Here is a 26,818-nt window from a genome sequence, read left to right as displayed (position 1 = left end):
CCCCCAATTCCGTTAGTTGCATGGTTTGCTGAAGGTCAATATTCTAACCCGGTCTTTCAGGGATGGGCCGCCATATTGACAAAAACACAAATAACCTTTATTGTGTCGTTTCATTTCTTCACTTATACTGTTACAATTATTTGTTTTATGTTTTAGTACTGTGGATTAATAACTTGGTTAGTAATAACTGCACTAGTGCACACCCCCAGATGTTTATTATCTAAGAATTCCATGAAGTCACAAATTACTTTGCTTGTTGTTTTAGACGCCCACTAAGCAGTATTCAAGTTATGAAGGTAGTTTGAAATAACGTACTCTGTACCAGACATTCCAGGTTGATTCTGGGATTTGAAATCAATGTCAGCTGTTCCTGTGACCACTAGGGGAGGCAACTGTGCACAACGAATTGCGATACCAGGGAAGACTGGACTGGTAGTGCAATCTTATAGTGATTGTGTTTTACTCCGTTTTGCAAATGCTCGAATGATATTCTGGAGTCACCTCGGGCTTCTGATAGTATACCATGTAAGGAATTGAACTAAGGTTTTCTCTGTGAGAAGCCAACGCTCTTACCACAATACTATCCTATTATCCCATATGATACTAACATCAGAACTCTGCTGCTTATGTATACATGAAATAATCCTCCCGCTGTTTTGAAACCTATTTATTGACATGTGCAGAATTTGAAAATATATCTTCATTTTCAGAATTGCAAAACGACCTTCGACGTCGTCAATGAGCCAATCAAAGCGTCTACCAGCACACTGGGAAACCATGGGACAGGATGGGTTCAAGAAGGTGGTGCTAAGTGAGTCCAACCCGGTGACGGCCTTTGAATACAGACATGTTGAGTCAAAGGTGGAAGAAACGCTGTCCAATAAGAGCATCGTGTCCATCTACCGTATCCAGAATATGGCATTGTGGGAACAGTATAGGGTGTAAGTATGATGGACCTAAGCACATGATGTGCGTGTCTACATACCCGAGTGAATCATGCCTTCTTTCATGCAGAATGTACTGGGTACCTGTGACGGACTGTTAATATTGTAGCTCTATTTGTCGGCTTAGGCTAACAATGATAAACGCAGTTCCTGCAACTCACACGTGTCAGCAATCTCTCTCTCTCCCCCTTTCTCTCTCTCAAAACACACACACACACTTTAAAACTTTAAAACCTTTGTTGCTTTCAGCGCAAAGGGCAACATGGAACGTGAATACGGTCGAGGTCTTGCCAACGAAATGCAACTCTTTCACGGAACCACACCAGACTCGGCCGATGTCATCCCGCACCAAAACATCGACTTCCGGTTAGCAGGAAGTAGAGTGGGCGCCCTCTATGGCCAGGGCGCGTACTTTGCTGTGGATGCCAAGTACTCGGATGGCTATGCTAAAGAAGACGCCCGGCGTCACAGGTTCATGTTCTTGGCTAAAGTTTTGGTGGGGAAGTCGAGGCAAGGGAACCGAGAGTTGAAACGTCCCCCCAGTGTTGGATGCCAGCAACAAAACTAAACTCGCTGACTCAGCATGTGATAAGGAAACAAGTCCGAGAATCTACGTGATTTTCAGCGAGAATCAGATATACCCTGAGTATCTGATTGAATATTGTTGATTGTCCTAATCTGACCTGTGTACTTGTACTGGCTTCAGACTCGTGTATATCATGCTATAAAGTCCTTGTATACCTAGTATCACCACTTTTTATATTGATTCAGCTGATGTATCGCAATAATGATATGAACATAGAAACGCCTTTTCGCTTTCATTTATCTGCAGATGAGACCTTTACAGAGAGCGATATTCATCTATAAGAAATATATCATTTCGATTGAAGAAATATTTTGTATAATTTGTACCAATGTCATATTTCGTTATTTACTTACTTAGGTGTGATACTTTTATTCAGGACTTGCAATCATCTTAAAATCTTTGTTCTAATTCTGATTAGAGAATTCGATGTTTCCAAATTATTTGGCATCTATAACCTCTCAAGATCTAATTTTTATTTTTTTCTACTTAAAAACATTATTTTTTAGCTTTGTTGCCAATATGTGTCGACCAGCGTCCGAGTTCAATTCTTACGTCGAACAAGAACGATGTGGTAATCAACTTGTACCTGAATGAGTCGATATCAGTATTTAACCGCTTTTGTTATGTGTACAGACATAACGGATTCTCCTGGAGCCATATCTATCGGGGTGTTGGAAACCATAATGCTATAACTGTTGTTGGATGGTTCCAGATGTGAAGGCAGTGCAATAAATATAGAAAACTCATATATTATTTTGTTTGTTTTGTTTTGCTATTTATAGAAAAAAGGAAAGAAGGAAACAAATAATGCCACAAATTGACGGATACGACACAACCTAAAGGTGAAAAATAAATTCATTTAATGAGTATAAGTTTATAAGTGAACTTAACTGAACTCTTCTTACAGTATTACAATTAATTGTTCGTTTATTTGAGGTGGAAAACTAATGTCTGCACCTTGTCTGAAACACAAGCACGTCCATTGAGCTGGCATATCAAGGGTCATTACCGGGCTGAATTTTGGATTCGAACCTATAATCAGTGGATTCAGGAGACACAGGGAACCCGGTCTACATGCCGCGTATAAAAAAAGCATGAGGAGGAGTCTGTAGAGCCTTTCAAGAGGTAGAGGCTGGATAAGCTACAATAAGTTGTACTCCTTATAATGGTTATCTCCCATTTTACAGACACCCATTTGAAAGACAGTCAATTGACAGACACTGAAATAGAAGGTTAATTAGGGTAACACCTACGGGTATAATGGAACGGTCCACTGTCTCGTGAGTAGAATAGGGTGAGTCTAAAACAGGTTCGTTACTGAGACTGACTGACTGACTGAGTTTAGTTTTACGCCGCTTTTAGCAATATTCCAGCAATATCACGGCGGGGGACACCAGAAATGGGCTTAACACATTGTGCCCATGTGGGGAATCGAACCCGGGTCTTCGGCGTGACGAGCCAACGCTTTAACCACTAGGCTACCCCACCGCCTTCGTTACTGGGAAGTTTGACTTGGTGTAAATAGAACTTCTCTTCTCAAAGTTGTTTACTATCAATTACTATCGAATATAAAAACAGGTTTGTCCCTGAGAGGCTTGATTGTGTTTAATTGCAACATATTTTATTCATTCAAGAAAAGGATTGAGCACAAGTTATCCAACTTAGAAAAGCCCTCTCCCAATAATAGGATATCAGTGTTTTTAACTCCCGTTAGACGAGAAGGTTAAACCGAGATGTTTATGAAAATCAACTGTTTTTATATATTGCAGCACTCAAAATTAAAATTAATGTCTTTTCGGTCATATTTCAAAGTAAATAATATAGTTTCAGCTTTTTTCTTGTGTTTTCATTTGGAATGTTCCATTATAATGTGTAGGTAACAGGGAGTAGCTAATCCGTTCATTGAACCGTAACTGTTGTTGTTTTTTTACGGCGTCTGCGAACCGCCTGTCTGCGTACTGGGAGGACACCCTTATAATTTATCGATTCGAATTCACACGGTCTGCGTGTCCACTTGACAGCGGCCGGAGAATGGACGGTCAGTCCTAAATTCCATTGGTCGCGTCATACCAACTTGCTTTAATGTTCTTGATCACTGAATTGTCTGGTCCAGATTCGATTATTTATAGACCGCCGCCATATATCTGGAATACGGCTGTATGCGACGTTAAACAAGAACCCCACAAACCAACAAGATTTAAAAGAAGGTTGTTTTCGTGCCTGGCACGCGACATTAAGGAGATATATAACAAGGACTCTCGACTCAGTCAGTGTTACTTTGTTATCTGCGGATCGGTTTCTCAAATAACAATTTTATATCCTCTAAAACACCCGCTATATTTAGGCCATATATTAACATATTCTTGCTTACCGCTAGACCCCAAAATTCGACCCGACCCTAAGATTCGTTTGATGGTTTACACTGGAGAAAATGCAACTTTGACTCTCAGAATGCGCATGAATTTATCACTCTTCTAAGTTTTGATTTTCTATCGGAGAAAAGGTGTAAATATCCACAGAAATCAAACGGTTTGGGACATAACATAAAATAAAATGTAACAATATTATCCGCCCGCCCGACTCATATTTTTAGTAATGATGAGAAACACGAATATTATTTTATGTGGCATTGGTTCGATTTTTCAATGAAGCATTAACTTTTTTAGACGCACAAGCAATCAAGTAGACACATTTATAGCCCGTTGAGCAACAGCTCAGGTTTTGTTTAAGTATAATAGACCACCGTCAGTGCGGATATCTAAACTCAATCAATATGCACTGTATGGTGTAGACGCATTGTACTATGTCAAGTGACGCAGATATGTTAGCCCGCCATTTCTATTTATAGGTGGGTTTTCTCGCTTTCATAAAGCCACCGTTCTGTTTCTACTTTCGGTTTAGTGAGATCGTAGTTGTTGACACGGACGTCCAGATATTGCTGTGGAGATTGTGTTTTTCACATCGGTGATATCCTGGTAAGTGTAACCGTCACAAGAACACGATTATATTCATGATAAATGCCGATGTTACAATGTATGCAGCGCCCATTCACGTTACGTTGCGTTATTGTGAGAATGTATGAACTATACCTGTTCGAACTTGTCAGACATGTAATAATGCACAACGACATATCACCACAGTTATATATGTATGTAATATATAGGTGTTCCTTGTAATATATAGGCGTTCCTTAACTAAAACATCAGCTTGAAAATGTTGAATTTACGTTTTGTATAAAAGTGTGAATGTTGAACTGGCTGAGTTGGAGATATAAATAGATGGCCCGATCAATGACATTTCAATAGGGTTCTGTTCATACTTGACCGTGAATCTGTTTAACAGTTTACATAAGCACCGAGGTATATCTTATCGCTAGTGTATTTTCCTTCCTGTTCTCGTCTTGTCAAAGCCTTGACTGGCTGTACAAAGGTTAACTGATTCACGTTAGACAATCCGGTGGCCAGTTTTCTGTTAACTGATCCGGGTCATGTGATCAGCTAATGTATTCGCTGTTCCGGGTCATATTGTCAGTGGATTTATTCACCCCTTATGTCATGTTGTCATTTGATATTGGTACTGTGTCAGGTCATGATGTCTGTTGATTCTTTCACCGTTCTGGATCATGTTGTCGGGTGATTTTTTCACTGTTTCAGCTCAGTCAATTCATATAGTCAATGTTTCAGGTCATGTTGTCAGTTCATATAGTCACTGTTTCAGCTCAGTCAGTTCATATAGTCAATGTTTCATGTCATGTTGTCAGTTCATATAGTCAATGTTTCAGGTCATGTCAGTCCATATAGTCATTGTTTCAGGTCATGTTGTCAGTTCATATAGTCACTGTTTCAGGTCATTTCAGTTCATATACTAGTAGTCAATGTTTCAGGTCATGTTGTCAGTTCATATAGTCACTATTTCAGGTCATGTTCTCAGTTCATATAGTCACTGTTTCATGTCATGTTGTCAGTGCATATAGTCACTGTTTCAGGTCATGTTGTCAGTTCATATAGTCACTGTTTCAGGTCATGTTGTACGTTCATGTAGTCAATGTTTCAGGTCATGTTGTCAGTTGATATAGTCACTGTTTCAGGTCATGTTGTCATTTCATATAGTCACCGTTTCAGGTCATGTTGTCAGTTGATGTAGTCAATGTTTTAGGTCATGTTGTCATTTCATATAGTCAATGTTTCAGATCATGTTGTCAGTTCATATAGTCACTGTTTCAGGTCATGTTGTACGTTCATGTAGTCAATGTTTCAGGTCATGTTGCCAGTTGATATAGTCACTGTTTCAGGTCATGTTGTCAGTTCATATAGTCACCGTTTCAGGTCATGTTGTCAGTTGATGTAGTCAATGTTTTAGGTCATGTTGTCATTTCATATAGTCAATGTTTCAGATCATGTTGTCAGTTCATATAGTCACTGTTTCAGGTCATGTTGTCAGTTCATATAGTCACTGTTTCAGGTCATGTTGTCAGTTCATATAGTCACTGTTTCAGGTCATGTTGTCAGTTCATATAGTCACTGTTTCAGGTCATGTTGTCAGTTCATATAGTCACTGTTTCAGGTCATGTTGTCATTTCATATAGTCAATGTTTCAGGTCATGTTGTCAGTTCATATAGTCAATGTTTCAGGTCATGTTGTCAGTTCATGTAGTCACTGTTTCAGGTCATTTTGTCATTTCATATAGTCACTGTTTCAAGTCATGTTGCAGTTCATAAAGTCACTGTTTCAGGTCATGTTCTCAGTTCATATAGTCAATGTTTCAGGTCATGTTGTCAGTTCATGTAGTCACTGTTTCAGGTCTTGTTGTCAGTTCATATAGTCACTGTTTCAGGTCATGTTGTCAGTTCATATAGTCACTGTTTCAGGTCATGTTGTCAGTTGATATAGTCGCTGTTTCAGGTCATGTTGTCATTTCATATAGTCAATGTTTCAAGTCATGTTGTCAGTTCATATAGTCACTGTTTCAGGTGTTGTCAGTTCATATAGTCAATGTTTTAGGTCATGTTGTCAGTTGATGTAGTCAGCTGTTTCAGGTCATGTTGTCAGTTCATATAGTCACTGTTTCAGGTCATGTTGTCATTTCATATAGTCAATGTTTCAGATCATGTTGTCAGTTCATATAATCAATATTTCAGGTCATGTTGTCAGTTGATATAGTCACTGTTTCAGGTCATGTTGTCAGTTCATATAGTCAATGTTTCAGGTCATGTTGTCAGTTCATATAGTCACTGTTTCAAGTCATGTTGTCATTTCATATAGTCAATGTTTCAGGTCATGTTGTCAGTTCATATAGTCAATCTTTTTTTAGGTCATGTTGTCAGTTCATATAGTCACTGTTTCAGGTCATGTTGTCAGTTCATATAGTCACTGTTTCAGGTCATGTTTGTCAGTTCATATAGTCACTGTTTCAGGTCATGTTGTCATTTCATATAGTCACCGTTTCAGGTCATGTTGTCAGTTGATGTAGTCAATGTTTTAGGTCATGTTGTCATTTCATATAGTCAATGTTTGAGATCATGTTGTCAGTTCATATAGTCACTGTTTCAGGTCATGTTGTAAGTTCATGTAGTCAATGTTTCAGGTCATGTTGCCAGTTGATATAGTCACTGTTTCAGGTCATGTTGTCAGTTCATATAGTCACCGTTTCAGGTCATGTTGTCAGTTGATGTAGTCAATGTTTTAGGTCATGTTGTCATTTGATATAGTCAATGTTTCATGTCATGTTGTCAGTTCATATAGTCACTGTTTCAGGTCATGTTGTCAGTTCATATAGTCACCGTTTCAGGTCATGTTGTTAGTTCATATAGTCGATGTTTCAGGTCATGTTGTCAGTTCATGTAGTCACTGTTTCAAGTCATGATGTCATTTCATATAGTCAATGTTTCAGGTCATGTTGTCAGTTCATATAGTCACTGTTTCAGGTCATGTTGTCAATGTTATATAGTCAATGTTTCATCATGTTGTCAGTTCATGTAGTCACTGTTTCAGGTCATTTTGTCATTTCATATAGTCAATGTTTCAAGTCATGTTGTCAGTTCATAAAGTCACTGTTTCAGGTCATGTTGTCAGTTCATATAGTCACTGTTTCAGGTCATGTTGTCAGTTCATGTAGTCACTGTTTCAGGTCTTGTTGTCAGTTCATATAGTCACTGTTTCAGGTCATGTTGTCAGTTCATATAGTCACTGTTTCAGATCATGTTGTCAGTTCATATAGTCACTGTTTCAGGTCATGTTGTCAGTTCATATAGTCAATGTTTCAAGTCATGTTGTCAGTTCATATAGTCACTATTTCAGGTCATGTTGTCAGTTTATATAGTCAATGTTTAAGGTCATGTTGTCAGTTCATGTAGTCACTTTGTCAGGTCATGTTGTCAGTTGATATAGTCACTGTTTCAGGTCATGTTGTCAGTTGATATAGTCAATTGTTCAGGTCATGTTGTCAGTTCATATAGTCAATGTTTCAGGTCATGTTGTCAGTTGATATAGTCAATGTTTCAGGTCATGTTGTCAGTTCATATAGTCAATGTTTCAGGTCATTTTGTCTGGTCATGTAGTCACTGTTTCAGGTCATGTTGTCAGTTCATATAGTCAATGTTTTAGGTCATGTTGTCAGTTCATGTAGTCACTGTTTCAGGTCATGTTGTCAGTTCATATAGTCAATGTTTCTGGTCATGTTGTCAGTTCATAAAGTCAATGTTTCCGGTCATGTTGTCAGTTGATATAGTCACTGTTTCAAGTCATGTTGTCAGTTCATATAGTCACTATTTCAGGTCATGTTGTCTCTTTATATAGTCAATGTTTCAGGTCATGTTGTCAGTTCATATAGTCACTGTTTCAGGTCATGTTGTCAGTTCATGTAGTCACTGTTTCAGTTCATGTTGTCAGTTCATGTAGTCACTGTTTCAGGTCATGTTGTCAGTTGATATAGTCACTGTTTCAGGTCATGTTGTCAGTTCATATAGTCACTGTTTCAGGTCATGTTGTCAGTTCATATAGTCACTGTTTCAGGTCATTTTGTCGGTTCATATAGTCACTGTTTCAGGTCATGTTGTCATTTCATATAGTCACCGTTTCAGGTCATGTTGTCAGTTGATGTAGTCAATGTTTTAGGTCATGTTGTCATTTCATATAGTCAATGTTTCAGATCATGTTGTCAGTTCATATAGTCACTGTTTCAGGTCATGTTGTCAGTTCATGTAGTCAATGTTTCAGGTCATGTTGCCAGTTGATATAGTCACTGTTTCAGGTCATGTTGTCAGTTCATATAGTCACCGTTTCAGGTCATGTTGTCAGTTGATGTAGTCAATGTTTTAGGTCATGTTGTCATTTCATATAGTCAATGTTTCAGATCATGTTGTCAGTTCATATAGTCACTATTTCAGGTCATGTTGTCAGTTCATATAGTCACTGTTTCAGATCATGTTGTCAGTTCATATAGTCACTGTTTCAGGTCATGTTGTCAATTCATATAGTCGATGTTTCAGGTCATGTTGTCAGTTCATGTAGTCACTGTTTCAAGTCATGATGTCATTTCATATAGTCAATGTTTCAGGTCATGTTGTCAGTTCATATAGTCAATGTTTCAGGTCATGTTGTCAGTTCATATAGTGAATGTTTCAGGTCATGTTGTCAGTTCATGTAGTCACTGTTTCAGGTCATTTTGTCATTTCATATAGTCAATGTTTCAAGTCATGTTGTCAGTTCATAAAGTCACTGTTTCAGGTCATGTTGTCAGTTCATATAGTCAATGTTTCAGGTCATGTTGTCAGTTCATATAGTCACTGTTTCAGCTCAGTCAGTTCATATAGTCAATGTTTCATGTCATGTTGTCAGTTCATATAGTCAATGTTTCAGGTCATGTCAGTCCATATAGTCATTGTTTCAGGTCATGTTGTCAGTTCATATAGTCACTGTTTCAGGTCATTTCAGTTCATATACTAGTAGTCAATGTTTCGGTCAGGTCATGTCAGTTCATATAGTCACTATTTCAGGTCATGTTCTCAGTTCATATAGTCACTGTTTCATGTCATGTTGTCAGTGCATATAGTCACTGTTTCAGGTCATGTTGTCAGTTCATATAGTCACTGTTTCAGGTCATGTTGTCAGTTCATGTAGTCAATGTTTCAGGTCATGTTGTCAGTTCATATAGTCACTGTTTCAGGTCATGTTGTCAGTTCATATAGTCACCGTTTCAGGTCATGTTGTCAGTTGATGTAGTCAATGTTTTAGGTCATGTTGTCATTTCATATAGTCAATGTTTCAGGTCATGTTGTCAGTTCATATAGTCACTGTTTCAGGTCATGTTGTCAGTTCATGTAGTCAATGTTTCAGGTCATGTTGTCAGTTCATATAGTCACTGTTTCAGGTCATGTTGTCAGTTCATATAGTCACTGTTTCAGGTCATGTTGTCAGTTCATATAGTCACTGTTTCAGGTCATGTTGTCAGTTCATATAGTCACTGTTTCAGGTCATGTTGTCAGTTCATATAGTCACTGTTTCAAGGTCATGTTGTCAGTTCATATAGTCACTGTTTCAGGTCATTTTGTCAGTTCATATAGTCACTGTTTCAGGTCATGTTGTCATTTCATATAGTCACCGTTTCAGGTCATGTTGTCAGTTGATGTAGTCAATGTTTTAGGTCATGTTGTCATTTCATATAGTCAATGTTTGAGATCATGTTGTCAGTTCATATAGTCACTGTTTCAGGTCATGTTGTCAGTTCATGTAGTCAATGTTTCAAGGCCATGTTGTCAGTTCATATAGTCACTGTTTCAGGTCATGTTGTCAGTTCATATAGTCACCGTTTCAGGTTATGTTGTCAGTTGATGTAGTCAATGTTTCAGGTCATGTTGTCAGTTCATATAGTCAATGTTTCAGAGTCATGTTGTCAGTTCATATAGTCACTGTTTCAGGTCATGTTGTCAGTTCATATAGTCACTATTTCAAGGTCATGTTGTCAGTTCATATAGTCAATGTTTCAGGTCATGTTGTCAGTTCATGTAGTCACTGTTTCAAGTCATGTTGTCAGTTCATATAGTCAATGTTTCAGGTCATGTTGTCAGTTCATATAGTCAATGTTTCAGGTCATGTTGTCAGTTCATATAGTCAATGTTTCAGGTCATGTTGTCAGTTCATATAGTCACTGTTTCAGGTCATGTTGTCAGTTCATATAGTCAATGTTTCAGGTCATGTTGTCAGTTCATATAGTCACTGTTTCAGGTCATGTTGTCAGTTCATATAGTCAATGTTTCAGGTCATGTTGTCAGTTCATATAGTCACTGTTTCAGGTCATGTTGTCAGTTCATATAGTCACTGTTTCAGGTCATGTTGTCAGTTCATGTAGTCAATGTTTCAGGTCATGTCAGTTCATATAGTCAATGTTTCAGGTCATGTTGTCAATTTCATATAGTCACTGTTTCAGGTCATGTTGTACAGTTCATGTAGTCAATGTTTCAGGTCATGTTGCCAGTTGATATAGTCACTGTTTCAGGTCATGTTGTCAGTTCATATAGTGACCGTTTCAGGTCATGTTGTCAGTTCATATAGTCACTGTTTCAGGTCATGTTGTCAGTTCATATAGTCAATCTTTTAGGTTATGTTGTCAGTTCATATAGTCACTGTTTCAGGTCATGTTGTCAGTTCATATAGTCACTGTTTCAGGTCATTTTGTCAGTTCATATAGTCACTGTTTCAGGTCATGTTGTCATTTCATATAGTCACCGTTTCAGGTCATGTTGTCAGTTGATGTAGTCAATGTTTTGTCCAGGTCATGTTGTCATTTCATATAGTCAATGTTTCAGATCATGTTGTCAGTTCATATAGTCACTGTTTCAGGTCATGTTGTACGTTCATGTAGTCGATGTTTCAGGTCATGTTGCCAGTTGATATAGTCACTGTTTCAGGTCATGTTGTCAGTTCATATAGTCACCGTTTCAGGTTATGTTGTCAGTTGATGTAGTCAATGTTTTAGGTCATGTTGTCATTTGATATAGTCAATGTTTCATGTCATGTTGTCAGTTCATATAGTCACTGTTTCAGGTCATGTTGTCAGTTCATATAGTCACCGTTTCAGGTCATGTTGTTAGTTCATATAGTCGATGTTTCAGGTCATGTTGTCAGTTCATGTAGTCACTGTTTCAAGTCATGATGTCATTTCATATAGTCAATGTTTCAGGTCATGTTGTCAGTTCATATAGTCAATGTTTCAGGTCATGTTGTCAGTTCATATAGTGAATGTTTCAGGTCATGTTGTCAGTTCATGTAGTCACTGTTTCAGGTCATTTTGTCATTTCATATAGTCAATGTTTCAAGTCATGTTGTCATTTCATACAGTCACTGTTTCAGGTCATGTTGTCAGTTCATGTAGTCACTGTTTCAGGTCTTGTTGTCAGTTCATATAGTCACTGTTTCAGGTCATGTTGTCAGTTCATATAGTCACTGTTTCAGATCATGTTGTCAGTTCATATAGTCACTGTTTCAGGTCATGTTGTCAGTTCATATAGTCAATGTTTCAAGTCATGTTGTCAGTTCATATAGTCACTATTTCAGGTCATGTTGTCAGTTTATATAGTCAATGTTTAAGGTCATGTTGTCAGTTCATGTAGTCACTTTGTCAGGTCATGTTGTCAGTTGATATAGTCACTGTTTCAGGTCATGTTGTCAGTTGATATAGTCAATTGTTCAGGTCATGTTGTCAGTTCATATAGTCAATGTTTCAGGTCATGTTGTCAGTTGATATAGTCAATGTTTCAGGTCATGTTGTCAGTTCATATAGTCAATGTTTCAGGTCATTTTGTCTGTCATGTAGTCACTGTTTCAGATCATGTTGTCAGTTCATATAGTCAATGTTTTAGGTCATGTTGTCAGTTCATGTAGTCACTGTTTCAGGTCATGTTGTCAGTTCATATAGTCAATGTTTCTGGTCATGTTGTCAGTTCATATAGTCAATGTTTTAGGTCATGTTGTCAGTTCATGTAGTCACTTTGTCAGGTCATGTTGTCAGTTCATGTAGTCAATGTTTCAGGTCAATTTGTCAGTTCATAAAGTCAATGTTTCAGGTCATGTTGTCAGTTGATATAGTCACTGTTTCAAGTCATGTTGTCAGTTCATATAGTCACTATTTCAGGTCATGTTGTCAGTTCATATAGTCATTTATATAGTCAATGTTTCAGGTCATGTTGTCAGTTCATATAGTCACTGTTTCAGGTCATGTTGTCAGTTCATGTAGTCACTGTTTCAGTTCATGTTGTCAGTTCATGTCAGTCACTGTTTCAGGTCATGTTGTCAGTTGATATAGTCACTGTTTCAGGTCATGTTGTCAGTTCATATAGTCACTGTTTCAGGTCATGTTGTCAGTTCATATAGTCACTGTTTCAGGTCATTTTGTCAGTTCATATAGTCACTGTTTCAGGTCATGTTGTCATTTCATATAGTCACCGTTTCAGGTCATGTTGTCAGTTGATGTAGTCAATGTTTTAGAGTCATGTTGTCATTTCATATAGTCAATGTTTCAGATCATGTTGTCAGTTCATATAGTCACTGTTTCAGGTCATGTTGTCAGTTCATGTAGTCAATGTTTCAGGTCATGTTGCCATTGGATATAGTCACTGTTTCAGGTCATGTTGTCAGTTCATATAGTCACCGTTTCAGGTCATGTTGTCAGTTGATGTAGTCAATGTTTGTCATATATATAGTCAATCTTTCAGATCATGTTGTCAGTTCATATAGTCAATGTTTCAGGTCATGTTGTCAGTTCATATAGTCACTGTTTCAGGTCATGTTGTCAGTTCATATAGTCACTGTTTCAGGTCATGTTGTCAATTCATATAGTCGATGTTTCAGGTCATGTTGTCAGTTCATGTAGTCACTGTTTCAAGTCATGATGTCATTTCATATAGTCAATGTTTCAGGTCATGTTGTCAGTTCATATAGTCAATGTTTCAGGTCATGTTGTCAGTTCATATAGTGAATGTTTCAGGTCATGTTGTCAGTTCATGTAGTCACTGTTTCAGGTCATTTTGTCATTTCATATAGTCAATGTTTCAAGTCATGTTGTCAGTTCATAAAGTCACTGTTTCAGGTCATGTTGTCAGTTCATATAGTCAATGTTTCAGGTCATGTTGTCAGTTCATATAGTCACTGTTTCAGGTCTTCTTGTCAGTTCATATAGTCAATGTTTCAGGTCATGTTGTCAGTTCATATAGTCACTGTTTCAGGTCATGTTTTCAGTTCATATAGTCAATGTTTCAGGTCATGTTGTCATTTCATGTAGTCACTGTTTCAGGTCATGTTGTCATTTCATAGTAGTCACTGTTTCAGGTCATGTTGTCAGTTCATATAGTCAATGTTTTAGGTCATGTTGTCAGTTGATGTAGTCACTGTTGTCAGGTCATGTTGTCAGTTCATATAGTCACTGTTTCAGGTCATGTTGTCAGTTCATATAGTCAATGTTTCATGGTCATGTTGTCAGTTCATGTAGTCACTGTTTCAGGTCATGTTGTCAGTTCATATAGTCACTGTTTCAGGTCATGTTGTCATTTCATATAGTCACTGTTTCAGGTCATGTTGTCAGTTCATATAGTCAATGTTTCAGGTCATGTTGTCAGTTCATATAGTCACTGTTTCAGGTCATGTTGTCAGTTCATATAGTCACTGTTTCAGGTCATGTTGTCAGTTCATATAGTCACTATTTCAGGTCATGTTGTCAGTTGATATAGTCACTGTTTCAGGTCATGTTGTCAGTTCATATAGTCAATGTTTCAGGTCATGTTGTCAGTTCATATAGTCACTGTTTCAGGTCATGTTGTCAGTTCATATAGTCACTGTTTCAGGTCATGTTGTCAGTTCATATAGTCAATCTTTTAGGTTATGTTGTCAGTTCATATAGTCACTGTTTCAGGTCATGTTGTCAGTTCATATAGTCACTGTTTCAGGTCATTTTGTCAGTTCATATAGTCACTGTTTCAGGTCATGTTGTCATTTCATATAGTCACCGTTTCAGGTCATGTTGTCAGTTGATGTAGTCAATGTTTTAGGTCATGTTGTCATTTCATATAGTCAATGTTTCAGATCATGTTGTCAGTTCATATAGTCACTGTTTCAAGTCATGTTGTACGTTCATGTAGTCAATGTTTCAGGTCATGTTGCCAGTTGATATAGTCACTGTTTCAGGTCATGTTGTCAGTTCATATAGTCACCGTTTCAGGTCATGTTGTCAGTTGATATAGTCAATGTTTTAGGTCATGTTGTCATTTGATATAGTCAATGTTTCATGTCATGTTGTCAGTTCATATAGTCACTGTTTCAGGTCATGTTGTCAGTTCATATAGTCACCGTTTCAGGTCATGTTGTCGTTCATATAGTCGATGTTTCAGGTCATGTTGTCAGTTCATGTAGTCACTGTTTCAAGTCATGATGTCATTTCATATAGTCAATGTTTCAGGTCATGTTGTCAGTTCATATAGTCAATGTTTCAGGTCATGTTGTCAGTTCATATAGTGAATGTTTCAGGTCATGTTGTCAGTTCATGTAGTCACTGTTTCAGGTCATTTTGTCATTTCATATAGTCAATGTTTCAAGTCATGTTGTCAGTTCATTCATAGTCACTGTTTCAGGTCATGTTGTCAGTTCATATAGTCACTGTTTCAGGTCATGTTGTCAGTTCATATAGTCACTGTTTCAGGTCATGTTGTCAGTTCATATAGTCACTGTTTCAGGTCATGTTGTCAGTTCATATAGTCACTGTTTCAGGTCATGTTGTCAGTTCATATAGTCAATGTTTCAGTCATGTTGTCATTTCATGTAGTCAATGTTTCAAGTCATGTTGTCATTTCATATAGTCACTGTTTCAGGTCATGTTGTCAGTTCATATAGTCAATGTTTTAGGTCATGTTGTCAGTTCATGTAGTCACTTTTTCAGGTCATGTTGTCATTTCATATAGTCACTGTTTCAGGTCATGTTGTCAGTTCATATAGTCAATGTTTCAGGTCATGTTGTCAGTTCATGTAGTCACTGTTTCAGGTCATGTTGTCAGTTCATATAGTCACTGTTTCAGGTCATGTTGTCATTTCATATAGTCACTGTTTCAGGTCATGTTGTCAGTTCATATAGTCAATGTTTCAGGTCATGTTGTCAGTTCATGTAGTCACTGTTTCAGGTCATGTTGTCTGTACATATAGTCAATGTTTCAAGTCATGTTGTCAGTTCATATAGTCACTATTTCAGGTCATGTTGTCAGTTTATTTAGTCAATGTTTAAGGTCATGTTGTCAGTTCATGTAGTCACTTTGTCAGGTCATGTTGTCAGTTGATATAGTCACTGTTTCAAGTCATGTTGTACGTTCATGTAGTCAATGTTTCAGGTCATGTTGCCAGTTGATATAGTCACTGTTTCAGGTCATGTTGTCAGTTCATATAGTCACCGTTTCAGGTCATGTTGTCAGTTGATATAGTCAATGTTTTAGGTCATGTTGTCATTTGATATAGTCAATGTTTCATGTCATGTTGTCAGTTCATATAGTCACTGTTTCAGGTCATGTTGTCAGTTCATATAGTCACCGTTTCAGGTCATGTTGTACGTTCATATAGTCGATGTTTCAGGTCATGTTGTCAGTTCATGTAGTCACTGTTTCAAGTCATGATGTCATTTCATATAGTCAATGTTTCAGGTCATGTTGTCAGTTCATATAGTCAATGTTTCAGGTCATGTTGTCAGTTCATATAGTGAATGTTTCAGGTCATGTTGTCAGTTCATGTAGTCACTGTTTCAGGTCATTTTGTCATTTCATATAGTCAATGTTTCAAGTCATGTTGTCAGTTCATAAAGTCACTGTTTCAGGTCATGTTGTCAGTTCATGTAGTCACTGTTTCAGGTCATGTTGTCAGTTCATGTAGTCACTGTTTCAGGTCTTGTTGTCAGTTCATATAGTCACTGTTTCAGGTCATGTTGTCAGTTCATATAGTCACTGTTTCAGGTCATGTTTTACGTTCATATAGTCAATGTTTCAGGTCATGTTGTCATTTCATGTAGTCAATGTTTCAAGTCATGTTGTCATTTCATATAGTCACTGTTTCAGGTCATGTTGTCAGTTCATATAGTCAATGTTTTAGGTCATGTTGTCAGTTGATGTAGTCGCTTTGTCAGGTCATGTTGTCATTTCATATATTTACTGTTTCAGGTCATGTTGTCAGTTCATATAGTCAATGTTTCAGGTCATGTTGTCAGTTCATGTAGTCACTGTTTCAGGTCTTGTTGTCAGTTCATATAGTCACTGTTTCAGGTCATGTTGTCATTTCAGATAGTCACTGTTTCAGGTCATGTTGTCAGTTCATATAGTCAATGTTTCAGGTCATGTTGTCAGTTCATGTAGTCACTGTTTCAGGTCATGTTGTCTGTACATATAGTCAATGTTTCAAGTCATGTTGTCAGTTGATGTAGTCGCTTTGTCAGGTCATGTTGTCATTTCATATAGTCACTGTTTCAGGTCATGTTGTCATTTCATATAGTCAATGTTTCAGATCATGTTGTCAGTTCATATAATCACTATTTCAGGTCTTGTTGTCAGTTGATATAGTCACTGTTTCAGGTCATGTTGTCAGTTCATATAGTCAATGTTTCAGGTCATGTTGTCAGTTCATGTAGTCACTGTTTCAAGTCATGTTGTCATTTCATATAGTCAATGTTTCAGGTCATGTTGTCAGTTCATATAGTCAATCTTTTAGGTTATGTTGTCAGTTCATATAGTCACTGTTTCAGGTCATGTTGTCAGTTCATATAGTCACTGTTTCAGGTCATTTTGTCATTTCATATAGTCAATGTTTCAAGTCATGTTGTCTGTTCATAAAGTCACTGTTTCAGGTCATGTTGTCAGTTCATATAGTCACTGTTTCAGGTCATGTTGTCAGTTCATGTAGTCACTGTTTCAGGTCTTGTTGTCAGTTCATATAGTCACTGTTTCAGGTCATGTTGTCAGTTCATATAGTCACTGTTTCAGGTCATGTTTTACGTTCATATAGTCAATGTTTCAGGTCATGTTGTCATTTCATGTAGTCAATGTTTCAAGTCATGTTGTCATTTCATATAGTCACTGTTTCAGGTCATGTTGTCAGTTCATATAGTCAATGTTTCAGGTCATGTTGTCAGTTCATGTAGTCACTGTTTCAAGTCATGTTGTCATTTCATATAGTCAATGTTTCAGGTCATGTTGTCAGTTCATATAGTCAATCTTTTAGGTTATGTTGTCAGTTCACATAGTCAATGTTTCAGGTCATGTTGTCAGTTCATGTAGTCACTGTTTCAGGTCATGTTGTCAGTACATATAGTCAATGTTTCAAGTCATGTTGTCAGTTCATATAGTCACTATTTCAGGTCATGTTGTCAGTTTATATAGTCAATGGTTAAGGTCATGTTGTCAGTTCATGTAGTCACTTTGTCAGGTCATGTTGTCAGTTGATATAGTCACTGTTTCAGGTCATGTTGTCCGTTGATATAGTCAATTGTTCAGGTCATGTTGTCAGTTCATATAGTCACTGTTTCAGGTCATGTTGTCAGTTGATATAGTCAATGTTTCAGGTCATGTTGTCAGTTCATATAGTCAATGTTTCAGGTCATTTTGTCTGGTCATGTAGTCACTGTTTCAGGTCATGTTGTCAGTTCATATAGTCAATGTTTTAGGTCATGTTGTCAGTTCATGTAGTCACTGCTTCAGGTCATGTTGTCAGTTCATATAGTCAATGTTTCTGGTCATGTTGTCAGTTCATATAGTCAATGTTTTAGGTCATGTTGTCAGTTCATGTAGTCACTTTGTCAGGTCATGTTGTCAGTTCATGTAGTCAATGTTTCAGGTCAATTTGTCAGTTCATAAAGTCAATGTTTCCGGTCATGTTGTCAGTTGATATAGTCACTGTTTCAAGTCATGTTGTCAGTTCATATAGTCACTATTTCAGGTCATGTTGTCTCTTTATATAGTCAATGTTTCAGGTCATGTTGTCAGTTCATATAGTCACTGTTTCAGGTCATGTTGTCAGTTCATGTAGTCACTGTTTCAGTTCATGTTGTCAGTTCATGTAGTCACTGTTTCAGGTCATGTTGTCAGTTGATATAGTCACTGTTTCAAGTCATGTTGTCAGTTCATATAGTCACTGTTTCAGGTCATGTTGTCAGTTCATATAGTCACTGTTTCAGGTCATTTTGTCGGTTCATATAGTCACTGTTTCAGGTCATGTTGTCATTTCATATAGTCACCGTTTCAGGTCATGTTGTCAGTTGATGTAGTCACTGTTTTAGGTCATGTTGTCATTTCATATAGTCAATGTTTCAGATCATGTTGTCAGTTCATATAGTCACTGTTTCAGGTCATGTTGTACGTTCATGTAGTCAATGTTTCAGGTCATGTTGCCAGTTGATATAGTCACTGTTTCAGGTCATGTTGTCAGTTCATATAGTCACCGTTTCAGGTCATGTTGTCAGTTGATGTAGTCAATGTTTTAGGTCGTGTTGTCATTTGATATAGTCAATGTTTCAGATCATGTTGTCAGTTCATATAGTCACTGTTTCAGGTCATGCTGTCAGTTCATGTAGTCATTGTTTCAGGTCATGTTGTCAGTTCATATAGTCACTGTTTCAGGTCATGTTGTCAGTTCATATAGTCGATGTTTCAGGTCATGTTGTCAGTTCATGTAGTCACTGTTTCAAGTCATGATGTCATTTCATATAGTCAATGTTTCAGGTCATCCTGTCAGTTCATATAGTCAATGTTTCAGGTCATGTTGTCAGTTCATATAGTGAATGTTTCAGGTCATGTTGTCAGTTCATGTAGTCACTGTTTCAGGTCATTTTGTCATTTCATATAGTCAATGTTTCAAGTCATGTTGTCAGTTCATAAAGTCACTGTTTCAGGTCATGTTGTCAGTTCATATAGTCACTGCTTCAGGTCATGTTTTACGTTCATATAGTCAATGTTTCAGGTCATGTTGTCATTTCATGTAGTCAATGTTTCAAGTCATGTTGTCATTTCATATAGTCACTCTTTCAGGTCATGTTGTCAGTTCATATAGTCAATGTTTTAGGTCATGTTGTCAGTTCATATAGTCACTGTTTCAGGTCATGTTTTACGTTCATATAGTCAATGTTTCAGGTCATGTTGTCATTTCATGTAGTCAATGTTTCAAGTCATGTTGTCATTTCATATAGTCACTGTTTCAGGTCATGTTGTCAGTTCATATAGTCAATGTTTTAGGTCATGTTGTCAGTTGATGTAGTCGCTTTGTCAGGTCATGTTGTCATTTCATATAGTCACTGTTTCAGGTCATGTTGTCATTTCATATAGTCAATGTTTCAGATCATGTTGTCAGTTCATATAATCACTATTTCAGGTCTTGTTGTCAGTTGATATAGTCACTGTTTCAGGTCATGTTGTCAGTTCATATAGTCAATGTTTCAGGTCATGTTGTCAGTTCATGTAGTCACTGTTTCAAGTCATGTTGTCATTTCATATAGTCAATGTTTCAGGTCATGTTGTCAGTTCATATAGTCAATCTTTTAGGTTATGTTGTCAGTTCATATAGTCACTGTTTCAGGTCATGTTGTCAGTTCATATAGTCACTGTTTCAGGTCATTTTGTCAGTTCATATAGTCACTGTTTCAGGTCATGTTGTCATTTCATATAGTCACCGTTTCAGGTCATGTTGTCAGTTGATGTAGTCAATGTTTTAGGTCATGTTGTCATTTCATATAGTCAATGTTTCAGATCATGTTGTCAGTTCATATAGTCACTGTTTCAAGTCATGTTGTACGTTCATGTAGTCAATGTTTCAGGTCATGTTGCCAGTTGATATAGTCACTGTTTCAGGTCATGTTGTCAGTTCATATAGTCACCGTTTCAGGTCATGTTGTCAGTTGATGTAGTCAATGTTTTAGGTCATGTTGTCATTTGATATAGTCAATGTTTCATGTCATGTTGTCAGTTCATATAGTCACTGTTTCAGGTCATGTTGTCAGTTCATATAGTCACCGTTTCAGGTCATGTTCATACGTTCATATAGTCGATGTTTCAGGTCATGTTGTCAGTTCATGTAGTCACTGTTTCAAGTCATGATGTCATTTCATATAGTCAATGTTTCAGGTCATGTTGTCAGTTCATATAGTCAATGTTTCAGGTCATGTTGTCAGTTCATATAGTGAATGTTTCAGGTCATGTTGTCAGTTCATGTAGTCACTGTTTCAGGTCATTTTGTCATTTCATATAGTCAATGTTTCAAGTCATGTTGTCAGTTCATAAAGTCACTGTTTCAGGTCATGTTGTCAGTTCATGTAGTCACTGTTTCAGGTCATGTTGTCAGTTCATGTAGTCACTGTTTCAGGTCTTGTTGTCAGTTCATATAGTCACTGTTTCAGGTCATGTTGTCAGTTCATATAGTCACTGTTTCAGGTCATGTTTTACGTTCATATAGTCAATGTTTCAGGTCATGTTGTCATTTCATGTAGTCAATGTTTCAAGTCATGTTGTCATTTCATATAGTCACTGTTTCAGGTCATGTTGTCAGTTCATATAGTCAATGTTTTAGGTCATGTTGTCAGTTGATGTAGTCGCTTTGTCAGGTCATGTTGTCATTTCATATAGTCACTGTTTCAGGTCATGTTGTCATTTCATATAGTCAATGTTTCAGGTCATGTTGTCAGTTCATGTAGTCACTGTTTCAGGTCTTGTTGTCAGTTCATATAGTCACTGTTTCAGGTCATGTTGTCATTTCAGATAGTCACTGTTTCAGGTCATGTTGTCAGTTCATATAGTCAATGTTTCAGGTCATGTTGTCAGTTCATGTAGTCACTGTTTCAGGTCATGTTGTCTGTACATATAGTCAATGTTTCAAGTCATGTTGTCAGTTCATATAGTCACTATTTCAGGTCATGTTGTCAGTTTATATAGTCAATGTTTAAGGTCATGTTGTCAGTTCATGTAGTCACTTTGTCAGGTCATGTTGTCAGTTGATATAGTCACTGTTTCAGGTCATGTTGTCAGTTGATATAGTCAATTGTTCAGGTCATGTTGTCAGTTCATATAGTCAATGTTTCAGGTCATGTTGTCAGTTGATATAGTCAATGTTTCAGGTCATGTTGTCAGTTCATATAGTCAATGTTTCAGGTCATTTTGTCTGGTCATGTAGTCACTGTTTCAGGTCATGTTGTCAGTTCATGTAGTCAATGTTTTAGGTCATGTTGTCAGTTCATGTAGTCACTGTTTCAGGTCATGTTGTCCGTTCATGTAGTCAATGTTTCTGGTCATGTTGTCAGTTCATGTAGTCACTGTTTCAGTTCATGTTGTCAGTTCATGTAGTCACTGTTTCAGGTCATGTTGTCAGTTCATATAGTCAATGTTTCAGGTCATGTTGTCATTTCATATAGTCAATGTTTTAGGTCATGTTGTCAGTTCATGTAGTCACTTTGTCAGGTCATGTTGTCAGTTCATGTAGTCAATGTTTCAGGTCAATTTGTCAGTTCATAAAGTCAATGTTTCCGGTCATGTTGTCAGTTCATATAGTCACTGTTTCAAGTCATGTTGTCAGTTTATATAGTCACTATTTCAGGTCATGTTGTCTCTTTATATAGTCAATGTTTCAGGTCATGTTGTCAGTTCATATAGTCACTGTTTCAGGTCATGTTGTCAGTTCATGTAGTCACTGTTTCAGTTCATGTTGTCAGTTCATGTAGTCACTGTTTCAGGTCATGTTGTCAGTTCATATAGTCACTGTTTCAGGTCATGTTGTCAGTTCATATAGTCACTGTTTCAGGTCATTTTGTCAGTTCATATAGTCAATGTTTCTGGTCATGTTGTCAGTTCATATAGTCAATGTTTTAGGTCATGTTGTCAGTTCATGTAGTCACTTTGTCAGGTCATGTTGTCAGTTCATGTAGTCAATGTTTCAGGTCAATTTGTCAGTTCATAAAGTCAATGTTTCCGGTCATGTTGTCAGTTCATATAGTCACTGTTTCAAGTCATGTTGTCAGTTTATATAGTCACTATTTCAGGTCATGTTGTCTCTTTATATAGTCAATGTTTCAGGTCATGTTGTCAGTTCATATAGTCACTGTTTCAGGTCATGTTGTCAGTTCATGTAGTCACTGTTTCAGTTCATGTTGTCAGTTCATGTAGTCACTGTTTCAGGTCATGTTGTCAGTTCATATAGTCACTGTTTCAGGTCATGTTGTCAGTTCATATAGTCACTGTTTCAGGTCATTTTGTCAGTTCATATAGTCACTGTTTCAGGTCATGTTGTCAGTTCATATAGTCTGTGTTTCAGGTCATGTTGTCAGTTCATATAGTCACCGTTTCAGGTCATGTTGTCAGTTCATATAGTCACCGTTTCAGGTCATGTTGTCAGTTGATTTTGTCACTGATCAGGTCATGTTGTCGGATTATATATTGATTTATGCATGGCCATTTTGTCGGATGGGTATATCAACTGTTTCAATCATTTTCTCTGTGTTTTTATTGGTTGTTGTGGGTCAACTGAAGTTGTCAACTGATATCGTTTATCGTTTCGGTCACGTTTTCAGACAATGTATTTGCTGTTTCAGGTTATTGTGTCTGTCGATATATCTTCTGTTTCGGGGCATATTGACAGGTGATTGGTCCACTTTTGCGGCTTATATTCGCGATGTGTATTTACGTGTCATGTCACGTCAGTAAACATTTAAATTTCTCAGATTGGATTGTCAGCTGCTCGTTGTACTAATTTAAGCCTTGTTTGATTGGGTTTTTAAAAAAAAATTCTTCAGGTTTCCACGTGTTTCCTTCCTTTTAAACGTATCAGCTGATTGTTAATATATCATGTTGTGATGTCATTTGCTTGTTTCATGTTGCAGGTCTTGTTGTCATCTACTTTTTTGCCGTATCTGGTTTAATTTTCAATTCTAGGATTTTTGTCCTTAATTTATATTGTATTTTACCAAATCAGTGACACTACGAGTATATAGTATGATTATGGCTCTTACAAACCCAGGACCGAGATCAGGCTAAAACTGGGATTAGAACTGACGATCAAAGATTCCCCACAGCTAACACTTAATGACAAAACCACCTCAAAAATCATTTACCTGCTATGGTCGTCATGGAAAAGAACAGTTTAAAAGGGAAATGGCAACTATGATCAATGAAACAAAACCAGTCGGATTATAAGTTGTGAATTTAGCTTTGTTCCCATTATATTGAGTCTCATTTGATTCTACTGTCCTTGATTTATATTTCCGTTGACTAAGATGTGGCGATTTTACCAGCACTTCAACAAGAGCCGATGTCGCACCGTAACAATCACATATTGTAGGTTGATGTATAACCCATGGCAAATTTCCATTTAATAAACATGTGTCTACAATTGCCATTATAGTGTCCCGAAACGACGACCGCTACTTAAGCAATGTCCGAGCATCAAGATGGTCACATGTGGAACTTTTACCACCGCATCAAGCTATTGCTGATTTTGTAACTCGTTCTCTGCCATTGCTTTCATCGTGTCCACTCGCGATGACCGCTACTTAAGCCATGTCCGAGGATTAGGATAGTCACATGTTTAACTTTTACCACCGCTTCAAGCTATTGCTGATTTTGTAGCTCTTTCTCTGTCATTGCCTTCATAGTGTCCACTCACGATGACCGCTACATACCCATGTCCGGGCATCAGGGTGGTCAGAGGTCCCGATTGGGCGGGGAGAGATCAAGATGGCGGCGAAGGTCACGTGGGAACGGTTGTGAAGATAGAGGATTCTGATTGGGCAAAAGGCAAAGTGTCCGTTATCTGGGACGGTGGCCGAGAGTTCCAGTACCGGGCAGGATATGATGGCAAATTCGAGCTGCTGGTGTTCGACTCAGGTCCTACAGGTATGATACTCGTGTACATATGAAGATGATTTCTTGAACACTGCTCAGTGACATAAATTGCGTACTGTTGAACAGTAAAATTTGAAAACATACCATGCCTAAAATTCAAACATATTTTCCACCTGGTAGTAAAGTTGTGATGTTCATTATGAAATTATTATTTAAATATTTAACGTTTTTATCATTTTATCTGTACAGTTGTATTTTGCTGTGCCCGATTAAATAGAGGATTTTATTTGAGTGCCCATGTCATACTATGTTTACGACACGAGTGCCGAAATGTTTGTATTTCCCGAGCGTGAGCGAGGGATATACCGATATTTAGGCACAAGTGTCGTAAACATAGTATGATATGGGCACGAATATAATATTCTGTTTATTACCGAAGTCGTCAAATTGAGGAAAATAACCCAAATCTACTTTCAAACATAGGCCCTCTACCCGCCGTCGCCGCATGTAGAACGCAACGTCACAGAAGAAACGTGACGTCACAGCATGGTTCATGACGTCACGTCACCATGACAAAGTGATATTTTGCCCTAGGGCTTCGTATGAAAAATATTAACCCCGATATGTTCGCCCTCGTAGGTAATAAATAGAGAATACTACACGAGGTCTCATTACGTACGAATTATACGAAACGAGTGTCCTTCTTATGGTATCTGACCGAGCGAAAGAGAGGTCAGAAACCATAGAAAGGTCACGAGTTTCGTATAACTCGTATGTTATGAGACCGAGTGTGGTATTTTATTTATTGCCCACGTCTTACATGCATTAAATTGTCAAAACAGTGTATTTTTGTTATTTTTATTGTTTCAAACCGAAACCGGTTTCATAAAGAGGTTGCGGAAGAATGTTGTTCTTCCTCGTCTGCCCCCTTGGTAACCGACGTCACGATGCATGTCAGTTGGCATCACCTCGTACAGCCTCCTACAGTAAACTACTCCGTAGCACCCCGTTTCTTGGTTTGCAGTTGTTTCTCTCGGCTAACATCACTTGTTGAAACTTTGCGTTTATGTTTTTCGACGCATATATTGTCTCAGTTCGACTCACAATTAAACAGGGATACGGCAACGTTAGCAATGTTTACATTCCCACAATGCATTTAAGTTGTAGAATGAATGAATTCACGTGTTTGTCATGAATGCAAAAGTAGTTCCGTCACAACGTGACCTAATTGAGAGGTCATCGGTTATCAAATCAAATCGTTAGAATCTCAGGTCAAGTCGTTACGACACAGGTCAACGCGATACGACACTCCTGTGACGTACGAGATTAGTATGCAACTACCCATACGTTGACCACGTGGGTAATAAATAGAAATTATTACACGAGCAAGTGTGCCATACGACTTATACGAAACGAGTGTGAAATTGTGTATTGCCCGAGCGAGAGCGAGTTTTTTATAAGTCGTGTTGCACACTTGTGAGTGTAATATTTTCTTTATTATCCATTTGATTCATGTAAATTTGTGCAGTAAAATACGGTAAGCAAGTGTGACTGCCTGTTCATTGACTTTACGTTCAATTGTTGAATGACGTCACAGACAACGAAATACAGAAACAATGGTTGCTAGGACAAGTGATATGTGCACATGTGCACATATGATATATATGACACTGGTTATGTTTCACCATATGGATAATAAAGGTAGTTATCATGCATGCACAACAGTGAGTGAGTGAATTTCCACTTATGTGACGGGATGTAAGCTTTGTGAGGAAGGAAAGCTTATTGCAGTTCTCAGACTTTATCACTGTGATAAAATCCACGAACAGGGTATTGTGTTGATGAACCTAGAAACACAATCAGGGCGAACTGATATTCGAAATCACAAACCATTGGTTCCTGGGTTGACTCTGCACGGTTAATCAGTGAGTGAGTATGGTTTTACGCCGCTTTTAGAAATATTCCAGCAATATCACGACGGGGGACACCACAAATGGGCTTCACACATTTTACCCATGCGGGGAATCGAACCCGGGTCTTCGGCGTGTCGAGCGAACGCTTTAACCATTAGGCTACCCCACCGCCAATACAGCTCATAAGACGATTGGGCCACCCGGATCCACAAAACCATTATGAATGACATGATTCTATTGAATGGAAGATTTATTTCAATAAAAGCACAGATCACTACAATATTTGATTTTACTTCCTGAATTAATCGTTTTACAAGGTACGTTTAATTAAGATTTACCTCTGACGTGCAGGAATCGATTTTCTTTTTTTTTACATTTTAATCCTCAAGAATCAAAAATGCATTCAGGATTGAAATTACAGTTTTGTTTACATCTTTCTAACAGGTGTCCAACAGAAAGGCTTCGAGTGTGATGGATGTAGGGAAAATGACATTTCAGGGATGAGATGGAAGTGTTCGACATGCACAGACTTCGACTTGTGCACCCTGT

General features: G+C 37.6%; 1 protein-coding gene across 2 annotated transcripts in view; it reads left to right on the top strand.

Annotated features, from left to right (window-relative positions):
- Nucleotides 1-26,818, top strand: part of LOC124290294 (E3 ubiquitin-protein ligase mind-bomb-like) — a 66,707-nt gene that overhangs the window by 24,936 nt on the left and 14,953 nt on the right. The window contains exons 18-19 of one of the 2 annotated variants that reach the window (XM_046727008.1): nt 711-941; nt 1,194-2,276. In XM_046727008.1, coding sequence (XP_046582964.1) covers nt 711-941; nt 1,194-1,512 — 550 coding nt within the window. In that variant the 3' untranslated portion in view covers nt 1,513-2,276. Of the gene's footprint in view, nt 1-710; nt 942-1,193; nt 2,277-26,818 lie in introns of those variants that run through there. The other variant, XM_046727007.1, reaches the window with a different exon arrangement.

The sequence above is a fragment of the Haliotis rubra genome, unplaced genomic scaffold (genome assembly GCF_003918875.1).
Source record: "Haliotis rubra isolate DU_JTF1 unplaced genomic scaffold, ASM391887v1 Scf460, whole genome shotgun sequence".
NCBI lineage: Eukaryota > Metazoa > Mollusca > Gastropoda > Lepetellida > Haliotidae > Haliotis > Haliotis rubra.
The sequence above is the reverse complement of the archived record's forward strand: the minus strand, read 5'-3'. Positions and strand labels throughout refer to the sequence as shown.